The sequence below is a fragment of the Saprolegnia diclina genome (genome assembly GCF_000281045.1).
Source record: "Saprolegnia diclina VS20 unplaced genomic scaffold supercont1.13, whole genome shotgun sequence".
Lineage (NCBI taxonomy): Eukaryota > Oomycota > Saprolegniomycetes > Saprolegniales > Saprolegniaceae > Saprolegnia > Saprolegnia diclina.
Genome location: NW_008246080.1, coordinates 582,346 through 593,316, shown reverse-complemented (window position 1 = coordinate 593,316; position 10,971 = coordinate 582,346). Strand labels below are relative to the sequence as shown.

Below are 10,971 nucleotides of genomic sequence, written 5' to 3'. Positions count from 1 at the left end.
CTATGTTGCGCACTGCTTGCGCACCGTCTTGGCTGGAACGCAGTGTCAAACCACATGGCAAATGCCTCTTGGCCTTGAGCTTGTTGTGTGTATGCAGCCGGACGAGCGACGACGGTATCCATGGCCTCTGTCTACACGGCTGGCTGCACCATCGAGTCGACGCTTGTTGCTGCTTGAACATGATGGATGTCGCTCGTCGTGGGGCTAGGCACTTCGGCAGACGACTGCCAATTGCGCGCCTCCATCACTGAACGCGGCGACGTATCGTCTTGCGTCGCATGCAAAGGAGTCGCGAGATCGGTGCTCCAGAGCGCCACATGCGGTCTCTCCGTCTTCATTGCTCGCTCGTCGCGTACCTTTGCAGCGCGTTTGTTTTGGATGTACTTCCAACGGCTTTGGCATTGGTCACAACTATAAAACGTCGTTAGTAGAAACCTACTGATTGGGAAACGTACTCGCGAGTGGCAACGACGTAGGCGATCGCGACCCAATCGCTCGTCAAGCTTGTCGCAAAGTGTAGTCGGTCGTTCTCGTCCATAGCCCAAGGACCGCGGTGTCGAATTGCCTTGCCAAACACCGAGTACCACGTGTGTTGGCAGTCGAGGGCCGAGTGACGAGGGAAACACGCGGCCACTTGCTCCCATGTCGTACAGGTCGGGGCAATGATCCGCAGTTGGGCCAGCTACAGGCAGTCGGTGAGCACGGCGTTCCGAGCGCTGACGCACAAACTTCGATGCCAATCCAGCCGCTTAGTAGAACCATCCTTGAACTCGACCGGCAAATTTTGATTATGACACGTCCAGAAGAACCCAGATTTATCGGGTGATAAAATGCACAAAAATATCACTCCTGGTATATCTAGTGACGTTGGAACTACGGGTGCACTTGCTAAAATGGCTTTGGGTTTATATGTGGAAATCGACCGTTCATCGAGTGCAGAGACGATGTCGTTTCGGGAGCAGCTTTGCGTCTCCTGCAACCGCCTGAGTCGTGAGCATGTCCTTATACGTCGCCTAGATGGAGTCCTTTACGATCCACATTGTCCATTTTCGGTGACAAAAGTGGTAGTCACTCTCATGTATCAAGTTGATACTAATCGCCCACCCACACACGAAAGCACGTGCGCTAGGGGACGAATCCTCGGCATACTGTGTTTCTTGCCAGAGAGATGCAATTGTACACAGTACCGTGCGAGCTGAAAGGGTCCGACCATCGATGCGTGCTTCCTGCTTGCACCGCGTAACATAACAAGTTGATAATATACGACATTCCGACGTGGGTGCCGCAGCTGAGATTGGTACTTTGATACAGCATCAACAAGTGAGGTCACAACCACCGCCACTGCAGCTGGCTCAGCGGGAAAGGAGGTACTCGTACTTGATAAGAGAGACCGCATGCGGCTGCAACGGAGCGAATACGCCGCACGATTTAGCCATTTTCAAGCTAAAACGATCGTCGCCCAAATGTCTCACTTGATACATCGCCACATAACACTTGATAACCTATATGGCATTAGTACCCTCTTCATTGTAGCAGGCTAGAACGTCCAAGGAACTCACTTTGCAATTTCATTGCTCGAGCACAAGAATGCTTTCACCAACTACATTTACTTTGCGCAACCTGTGGCGCCCAAATGAGGTCCGTATCGTATATACATTTTCGTTGCGTTTCTTATTCATCTCAATCTCGTGTAGCTGGAGCACTTGGGCATCGTTGCCCGTCAGTGCGCAACGTGGGAGGAAGTCGCGAAGCACTTTCTTCTCCATAGCGCCGCGGATTGCCGGCAAAAATGGTACACAACGTTTGCCTTGGAGGCGGGGACGCGAAACACGCGATCCTGGTCGGCGGACGAAGATGCGCGGCTCCGAAATGCAATGAGCACCCAGCGCCCGTGGATCACTGTCGCGCACATGGTGCAGACCCGCGAGTACGTTTCAAAGCTGCTTGACGTAGAGGTTGAACTCCCGGTCTGTAGCTATCGCCAGTGCCAGAGTCGCTGGCATCGCATGCTTCAACAAGGCATCGCCGTGCCGCAGGCCGACGCAGCCATTGCGCACGAAGTGCTGGCCACAACGATCGAGCCTGCAACGACCTTCGAGAGACCGGAGTCCGAAGAGATCGACGACCTATTTCGCTATTGGCAGTCTGAGGACAGTATTCCAGGCCCGGCGGCGAGCGACAACAGTCATGTTGGGGCAGCAACGGACGTCGCCTCGATGTTCGACCCTGCGATGTATTCGGCGCCCGCGGCAAATACGCCCGTCGAGACGGCGGAGCCCCTCGAAACGACGACGACAGTTGTCGCACATGTCGCTATGAGCGAAGACGAATTGACCAAGTGGTTCAGCGACACGTTTCTGCAAGAGCTCCCGATGCACGTTTAGATATTAGCGAATTAAGAAAACGTTCATATATATAAGAAAAAGTCCACAAGGGCACTCGTCGTTGCAATTGCGGCGTATGCGTGAGTGCGAAGATAGGACTTACAAAGATAACTGTCTATGCATCGTACTACTAATATATATATATCCATATGATATGCGTTGAACGGACTATGTAGCAAACACAAACATACCATCAATACCATTTGGCGTAATACTTGACAAAAAGATCCAAAACTTGAATCAAGAACACGCAAAGAAGCGTCTTTCCGTCCATTTCAGTTTGCACGAACCAAGATCATGGCTACACGACTGGTAGAGTGGATATGGTCGACACCTCAAGAGTCATATCGTCCCCGTCCCGATGCTCGTGGTCGTCGATAATGGTTGGGTTTGGCTTGGTAAGCGTCAGTCGCAGCAACGCCGTGTGCGTCGGGTCGTCGGCCAGAATCGCATGCACGTAGCCCGACGTTCCTAGCATAGGGTACGACCCGCCATGAACGGCCGTCGGTAGTCCCTGCATGCCAGACGACGCAGTCGTCATGGGCTGTCGGCGCCAGATCATGATATTCAAGTCGAGCTTGTATACGTACGGGTCGTGCACCGGTACGAGCGTCATCCCATGCACGTACCGCTGCGGATGGCACGTGTCGGCGGCGATCGGCGCTTCGCGCTCAAACCACGCCTTCTCGAAGCTCGGCGCCGACGGCTCGTACGAGTAGCCGCCAAAGACGACCAGCGTTTTCGACATCACAAACGCTTGGCACAAGAACCGCTCGCAGGGCACCGACCATGTGACGACGTGCTGGGCCAAGTGCGGGCGTGACCAAATGTGTGTGTACAGGTCGAGCACATATAGCTCCAGACGGTGGTTGGCGCGCGCCCGCTGGTGCGGCACGCTCCGGGCTTCCCAGCCGCCAACGACCGCCAAGTGCCCGGCCCCGAGCGGCAACAGCGTCGCACCAAACCGTGGTGAGGGCGGCGTACCCATCATCAGCGGCTCAGACCACCGATGACGCTTCCCGGGACTATCTCTCTCAATCGAGAGCTCCATGAAGTCCCCGTACACCGTCTGCAGATCCTTCCCGCCAAAGACGAACACTCGCGACGAGCTGCGGTCCATGGCAGCAGCGTGCCAGAACCGCCCTGGGAGCGGCGATTCGACCGGTGCGCTCTGGGTCCAGCTCCAGAGCTCGACGTCCAAGATGTGCACGTCGTGGAAGACGATGCCGTGCTTGCCGCGGCCACCAAAGACGACGAGCAACTGCGGCGGCAGGAACATGGCGCTGTGGTCGGCCCGCCCGCGCGGGAACCGACCTGTGCACCGGGGCATCTCCCACGTGTGCGACTCAGGATCAAAGACAAACACGTGGTTGGAAAAGTGCATGGTGCCATTGGCGGCCATAGGCCGCGGCACGATCGCCCGCGGGTGCGCGTGCCCCGGGTCGCTGAGGTACGCGCCGCCAAAGAGCACGAGCAGATCGTTGCACGCTGTTAGCGTTGCGCCGTCGCGTGCGCACGGCATCGCCATGTCGAAGGCGTCGGTGCCATGGGCGACAACCGGCTCCAAGCGGACGCGCGGCGTGTTGCCAAGCGCCGGCGAAATGAGCTCGAGGAGGTACTGCTGGTACGCGAGCCGCTTGGCGTCAATGTGGTTGGCCAACGACGATGTCTCTGGCGGCGCGACCTCAACTGTGTTCTTGTCGATGGCCGCCGAATTGGTATCGCTGGGACGTGGGGTCGTGACCACGTCGGGGACGGGCTCGGCGGGCTCTGGCGTGGCCGGCCTTGCGTCGCGGCTGCGCTGCAGCTTCCACTTGTGCTTCCGGAACGAGTCGATCGTTGCTGGGTCCTCGCCGTTGGTCACGCGCTGCTCAACGCTCTGGAGGTACAGTGCATGCTCGACGACCTCGAACACACTGCGCTTGCGCATGCCTGTCCAAGATACGCTTCGTTTGAACAGTATTTACCATAAACATTTAATAGTGTGACGTATTTCGCTTTGCTGGGTTTGGCCTGTCTGTCACAAAGATGGATTCGCTCCACTCGCTAGATTCGAAAACGAACGATTCGTACGTACGTAGTGCTATACGAAGCCGTCATTGTTTGACAGCGCCCAGGGACCTTGCAGCCTCCAACGCCCACCGGGAGGCATCCTATTGAACACTATTTTGTGCTTTATGTAGGTGTGATATTCTAGTTTATAAATGTAATTTAGCATACTACAATTAAGATAGAAGTATGCTGCTTATGAATAAATATAAAATAAATGCATTTACAGCACCGACATGGTTCTCGCTTGTCGCCCAATGGCATCTCGCCATTTCCGAGCGGTCTTCATCTACCTGCCGCCGTCGAGCAAGATGCTGGACCACGACCATCTCCACTTCATTGCGACCAAGATCCAGGAGGATCCCAAGTTCTGGCTCGCGGTTCTCGCCGCCATCGTCGTCCCTCTCTTCATTGTTGCGCTTCTTGCGGCCAAGTCACTTATCGACAGCATTGACGCCGACGAGCGCAAGTCCAAGGCGGCCGCGGCCAAGAAGACACAGTAAGTACCAGTCACCATACGCTGTAAGTACTACGTTTTCGCAACGGCTGTCCTCTAACTCTGCTTTACGCCGCCGTCTTTTTGAGCTGGATCGTCGGGTACTGCGGATGGACCTTGAACGCAATCTCGAGCGCGGCCTTCTTGTTCGAGAGCGAGAGCGACTGCAGCGAGAGCGCTGTCTTTTCCTTCTCGAGCTGCGCGAGGTACACGCCGTTGGCGACGCACACCTTGGTGAGCGCCTTGAGCTCGAGCGCGAGGCGGGTTGGCAGCGACGGCTTGGCCAGCACTTGCTCCATGTGGCCACGCGCCATCTTGAAGCATTCGTCCGAGGATTGGTACACGACATGGACGTCGTACTGCGAGAAATCGCAATTGCGCGTCATCTCGGCGTGCGAAAGCGGCTGCGGGTACTGCAAATTCTGGAACGGCAGGAAGCGGTGCGCATACCGGATCTCGGGCGACCCGTACACCGGCACGTCCGCAGGCAAGAGACCGTCCAGCTGCAGCCCCACCACGTACTAGTTCCATAAACTTGGATAAAACGAGATGGCGTACGAGGCAAGATCGTACCTGGAACATGGCACGGACCAAGGCGCGGTGCGTCTCGAGAAGCGCAATGTCGAGCGCATACTTCTCCTTGACTGGGTCCACGATGGCCTCGGGCTCGGGCTTGGCCTTTGCCGCCGGCTTGCCGCCCTTCTTGGCGTTCTTCTTGAGCGCCTTGGTCGGTGCTGGCGGCGGCGTCGACGATTCGGGGCGCGTCATCGTCTGGAGCTTCTCGACAAACGACCATGCATTGGTCAGGTTGTGTATCCGCGTCCCGAGCAGGTAGTCGAGGTAGCTAACAGAGTGTCTCAACCCTATCGACGTCTATGGACGTACCAATACATGGTGCCAAACTCGGACGACGCGTACAAGTCGAGTTCAAAGCCGAGGTAGAGGTACTGCTGCATCAAGCCCAGTGTTTGCTCGAGAGCCCACGCCGTAAAGTACCGCGGGTAGTTGGCTTTCTATCTCGATAATATCAATCTATCAGTTCCCGAGAGTGCACATTTTTGTACGGGAATGCCCATTTCGGTGACAAATTTGTCATCGATCGCGACAGCTTCCGACTCGAGGATGACCCAGTCCTGGAGCATGAGCTCCAAACGCGAGCGCTGGCGCGGCCGGTTGTGCATATGCAGCTTGAGCGACTCGTAGACAGCTTCGATGCAGCGCGACGAGTACGTCATGCCTTCTTGCGTCGAGAGGAGCACCGAGGGCACGCCCGCCATGACCATCGAGTCGCCGAGCCACTCCATAAAGTTGTACTGCCCGTACATTTTTTTGTCAATGTACAAAAAGAGCTATAATCGCATGTCCGCCATAAGAAACTAAGAAAATAAGAAACAAAAATGCAAACACGTACGAGGATGTAGGAGCGGACGAGAATGTTGGGCGTGAGCGACGACATGTGGCTCAAGAACGCCTTCAGGTCGTCCATGGACTTGAACGTCTCGGGGGCCGTCCCGAGCCGGAGGTGCGCGCAGAGCGTTTGGTTGGTGCCTACGACTGTCGCGAACGACTCGAGCTTGGCCGCGCGGGGCGGTGCCGTCGACGCCAACACACGTCCGATATGGTTGTCGAACCCGACGTACGCCTCTGGCTGCAAACACGCGGATGGCACTTCGAGCGACTCGGTCGCAAGCTGCCCGAGGTGCGTCTTGGCAACGTCCAGAAAGTGCGTCGCGCGCTCCAAGTCCGGGCACTCGGCCGTGCCCTAGCATATACATAAGAGCACGAACTTTCGATGGACGCTTGTGCGTACGAGACTCGCGAGCGCAAAGTAGAAATTCTTCTTGTACTGGAGGCGCGTCGAGAGGAGCTGCGCAAACTCGAGGCCGAGCGTCGCATGCAGGGGCTCGATCGATGTCGGCTTCTTCTTGTTCGTCTTCGCTGCGAGCGCATCCAAGCGCTGCTCGGCGATTTCAAGCGCCGCAAAGACAAGCGCGTCATCGATGGCGTCGCCACGCGGCACGTCGGCACTCGCGGGCGCAAAGTCCTCTTCTTCGTAAATGTCGGCGCGGAGAATCGCGTTGCGCTGGATCGTACACGCCTTGATCGTCAAGAGAAGGTACGCTCGGAAGATGCAGAGGAGCGAGTCGTTTTTGGAATGACCGACCGCCAACGACATGACCTCGTCGCACTCGAGCTGGAGGAGTGCGCTCGAGACGACCGGATGCAAATACAAGCACATCAAGAGCGACTGCTCCATGGACTGGCCGTTGCGCCATGCGCTTTCACACTGCTCAATGCGGTCGAGTGTCGCGACAAGGCTCGTCGCGGACGTGAACGTCATTGGGATCAAGCCTACGGTCGCAAGGATAACGACAAGGAAGAACGAGGATGGCAGGCGCACCTTTGGCGAGGCGCTCGGCCACGGGCAGAATGAGCTCGTTCTGGCCGACCATGCCAGCGTCCATCTTGGGGTCCATGAGCTCGAGCGCCGACATGGACTCAAAGTAGTTGAAGAAGGGTACGTGCACCATTTGGCTCAGCGTGAGCGCGTTCGACGCATCAAAGAAGAGCTACGGAAGGCGTGAAGAGGCCACGCCCATGCGGCTGCCACGTACCTCGGTCGCGTCCGACCATTCGGCGGTCAAGAGGTCCTCGGCCACGTGCGGTGCCGCAACAGCCATTTCTTACAGATTGGAGGCGCTTAGACACGCACACGTCGTGGGAATTAATTTCACACGCGAAAAAAGCGCTCTTTTCATGTCTTTGCTCTTTTTCACGTCCTTTTCCACGTTCCCCACCATGGGTTTTACACACACGATTACGGCGTCTCCGGAAACGTCGCGCCTGTCGTATGGCTAAACTCACGCACCTTAACAGGTCGGCCCTCGGCTCGAGGTTGGTGCTTTGCCTGGGTTGCGATTACTTTTCTGTCCACGAGTGATTCCATGCAAACATCAACGTATTTATGGTAGGTATCAAGCTCATCGGCGTTATGCTCGACAAGAATCCCAATAGCCGTGGTAAAGGGGCGTGCATCTATCCTTGCCGCGTCAACGTCCCCGCTATATCGAATATAAGAGGTTTATCCGGCGGATACTCCGAGCAAGAGGCATCGTCCCGTGGCATGCGATTGCACAGGTGCTCCACTCGATGACGATGACGGCATCGCATCAAATGTGAGAGGTTTCGTTGGCGCCAACAGCGACTTTTTATGACGTGTTGCCCAGGCGCGTGTTGGGGCCGCGGCACATATGCGTTCTGAGAGGTTGGGGCCTGTCGCAGTGCTTGCGTCAACGTTGCTGGTGCTGACGGTTGGGTTGATGCGCTTCAGATTCTAAGATTGCACAGAACATCAGCCAGAGACGATGCAAGCACCAGCGCATGAGACGCCAGAACAAGAACAACATCCTCCACTGAACCCACCACCGACCATGCCATCCAAGCTCGGGACCGAGAGTCCGAGCGCCGAAGCCACGACGACGCTCACGAACCTCATCGTCGCCTTTCTCGAGATCTCGTCGTCCTTTCTGCGCTTCAAGCACACGGGGCCCGTGGCGTCGCAGTCGCTTCAAGCTGTCGCTGGTACATTGCTTGTCTCGGCTCGACTGACGTAGTCGAACATGTAGCGGCGCTCGAAAAGCCCATGGTCATCAAGGCGCTTTGTCGCATCATGCAGGTATGGGCCACGGTAGTCGCGACCGATGCGTTGCATCGATGCTCACGTGTCGACTAGACGATCGCGATGGCCCTCGAGAAGGAAATCGTGCTAGAGTCCGTCGCGCAGTCGCTCGACATGACCGCCAACAAGCTCAAGAAGGAGAGCGTGACGACCGAAGCGATCATGCAGCTCATTCTGAACCTGAGTGCCCAAGGCATCTCGGGCGTCAACACGCTTCTGGACCAAGACGTTGTTCTCAAGGGGTACTTGGATGCGCTCGAGACGTTCAAGCCCGTCCTGCACACGGCCAAGGATCTGTATGACTACAGCATGACGTACCCGGCCGTGAGCTACATGGTCTCGCAGCTGCAGCACCAAGCGACGGCGCGTGGGCACCACATTACGTCGCTCTTGACCAACCCGCGCGTGCACACGGCCATCTCCACCGCGACGTCGCTCACGACGAATGCGTGGAACCAAGCGTGGGAGTACTCGCCGTTCGCCTCCAAGGCCAGCAACGCCGAGCGCGAGAAGCTGCGCTCTGAAGTCATGCTCCACGCCCAAGTGCCCTTCGCCGGCATGTCCCTCGAAGACATGCTCTCGACGAACGAGCAGGTGCGCGACGCGATGGTGCGGCTCGCCGTGGCCAAGGACGCCAAGATCGCGCAGCTGGAAAAGTCACTTGCCGACACCAATCAGTATGCGACCGAGCTCGCCGAGGCCATCGCCAAGGGCCCGTACCACAAGCGCCCGCCCATGTCCTACTAGAGGATCGCAAAATCCTTCTAATTTATGTGTCACTGGACGGCGGGCAAGTCACGCGGAACGCGCGTGTTTCGTGCGCTTTGAAAGCGCGTGTGACGTTAATGGCCCCTAATTTTATTCTTTTTGGTGCGTTTCTCTCGGTGTTTGTAAGGAATTAAAACGTGCGAAAAAAGATGGACGCGTCCCACGCCAAGCCCAGAACGAGAAAGGGTCGGTCGAAGCCAGACGTCGACGCAAGCTCCAAGGCAGCAAAGCATGGTACGTGGCAGCACCGCAGCATGGCCTCCTCGGCAGGCGGCAACGAGCTCAGGCGGCTCATGGCAACCTAGTTTTTTGGCGGACAAGGCGGCAACAACCCGTTCGGGGTCAACTTTGGCTTTGGCCACAACTTCCCGCAGCGGTATATCCTCGATCTTTGATCTGCACGCGCCTCTTAGCCATGGTCGCTAGCTTTGACGAGCACTACCGCGTGTACCCCGTGTCGTTCTGCGACAAGGCGCACTTGGAAGACGGCGACAAGAGTACGACGACGATTCTTTGGCATCGTTCATCCTTGACCGATGGTGCGCATAGTTCTCTTGCCACCGTCCGCGCTCGAGACGCTGGGTACGCGCCCGCTAGCGCTGACCAGGATGGCAATCATAGCATGCTGTACTAGCGCGCTTGCACATCGAGTACCCGATGCTCTTCAAGATCAAGAACGAAGCGGTCAACCGTGTGTCGCACTGCGGCGTCCTCGAGTTTAGCGCGCCCGAGGGCAGCTGCTACATGCCGTACTGGGTAATGCATCGTCGACACCAACGAGATGAGCCTCATGCGCTATCGCTAGATGATGCAAAACATGTTTTTGACCGAAGGCAGCATCCTCAACATCCAGAACGTCACGCTGCCCAAGGCGACATTCGTCAAGATTCGCCCACAGTCCAAGGACTTTCTCGACATTACCAACACCCGCGCCGTGTACATCTTGTCGATACTCGGATGCGACGTGTCTCATCGCCTTGGTGCCTAGCCTCGAGGCGTCGCTGCGCAAGTACTCGTGCATGACGGTCGGCGACACGATTTGTATCCAGTACAACAACCGCAACTACCTCCTCGACGTCCGCGAGGTGCGCCCCGTCGAAGCCGCGAGTATCATTGAGACCGACTGCGAAGTCGACTTTGAAGCGCCCGCCGACTATGTCCCACCGCCGGCCCCCGTGGCCGCGGCGGCGCCCGCCCCCGTCTCCAACCAGCCGTTTGGCGGTGTGCCCACAATGAAGCGCGAAGCATTTGCTGCCGCCCGCCCGGCCTCGCGCGGCTCTGGCCTCGGCGGTCTCCGCATGAAGAAGGCGACCGACCAAAACACAGACGCCGACGCACTTCGCGCGGCGCGCCTGAAGCGCTACGAGGCGTTCCACGGCACTGGCGTCTCGCTCACGGGCGCAACTTCGACGTACGCTGCTGCACCGCCGACGACGGCGCCGACGAGCGCTCCAAAACCCGAGGAGGCAGCGCCCAAGCCAGCGCCCAAGCCGTTCGAAGGCCAAGGCAACCGGCTTCGATAAGTCATATGCGCGAATCCACACCTTTGGTTGACACCGCATGTGCGCTTGACGTTTCTTTGCTGTTGGGAGTAC

The 10,971-nt window shown here is 57.3% G+C and overlaps 6 protein-coding genes across 7 annotated transcripts; 4 read left to right on the top strand and 2 right to left on the bottom strand.

Moving 5' to 3' along the window:
- Positions 1–1,874: 1,874 nt before the first annotated feature.
- Positions 1,875–2,384, top strand: SDRG_05169 (hypothetical protein; the record flags this gene model as incomplete). Its single annotated transcript, XM_008610870.1, has 2 exons — positions 1,875–1,927; positions 1,976–2,384. 2 exons carry the CDS (start codon positions 1,875–1,877, stop codon positions 2,382–2,384), a joined length of 462 nt encoding a protein of 153 aa, XP_008609092.1.
- A 217-nt stretch (positions 2,385–2,601) lies between these two features.
- On the bottom strand, positions 2,602–4,325 carry SDRG_05168 (hypothetical protein). The gene has a single exon (XM_008610869.1). It carries the CDS (start codon positions 4,312–4,314, stop codon positions 2,686–2,688), a length of 1,629 nt encoding a protein of 542 aa, XP_008609091.1. The 5' UTR covers positions 4,315–4,325; the 3' UTR covers positions 2,602–2,685.
- Positions 4,326–4,690: 365 nt separating this feature from the next.
- SDRG_05167 (hypothetical protein) lies at positions 4,691–4,936 on the top strand (the record flags this gene model as incomplete). The annotated part of the gene is made up of 1 exon (XM_008610868.1): positions 4,691–4,936. One exon carries the CDS (start codon positions 4,691–4,693, stop codon positions 4,934–4,936), a length of 246 nt encoding a protein of 81 aa, XP_008609090.1.
- Positions 4,937–4,997: 61 nt separating this feature from the next.
- Positions 4,998–7,610, bottom strand: SDRG_05166 (hypothetical protein; the record flags this gene model as incomplete). Its single annotated transcript, XM_008610867.1, has 8 exons — positions 4,998–5,450; positions 5,503–5,773; positions 5,815–5,942; positions 5,994–6,278; positions 6,341–6,691; positions 6,740–7,281; positions 7,331–7,499; positions 7,545–7,610. 8 exons carry the CDS (start codon positions 7,608–7,610, stop codon positions 4,998–5,000), a joined length of 2,265 nt encoding a protein of 754 aa, XP_008609089.1.
- Positions 7,611–8,202: 592 nt separating this feature from the next.
- Positions 8,203–9,487, top strand: SDRG_05165. Of its 2 annotated transcripts, none has more exons than XM_008610866.1 (3): positions 8,203–8,511; positions 8,556–8,605; positions 8,663–9,487. In XM_008610866.1, exons 1-3 carry the CDS (start codon positions 8,295–8,297, stop codon positions 9,353–9,355), a joined length of 960 nt encoding a protein of 319 aa, XP_008609088.1. In that variant the 5' UTR covers positions 8,203–8,294; the 3' UTR covers positions 9,356–9,487. The 2 variants fall into 2 exon arrangements, with proteins under 2 accessions (XP_008609088.1, XP_008609087.1); XM_008610865.1 differs by having other exon boundaries at positions 8,556–8,617.
- A 91-nt stretch (positions 9,488–9,578) lies between these two features.
- On the top strand, positions 9,579–10,937 carry SDRG_05164 (hypothetical protein). The gene is made up of 7 exons (XM_008610864.1): positions 9,579–9,610; positions 9,682–9,752; positions 9,803–9,873; positions 9,926–9,958; positions 10,011–10,132; positions 10,182–10,312; positions 10,365–10,937. The coding sequence occupies exons 1-7, from the start codon at positions 9,608–9,610 to the stop codon at positions 10,897–10,899; spliced, it is 966 nt and encodes a 321-aa protein (XP_008609086.1). The 5' UTR covers positions 9,579–9,607; the 3' UTR covers positions 10,900–10,937.
- The last annotated feature ends 34 nt before the right edge of the window (positions 10,938–10,971 follow it).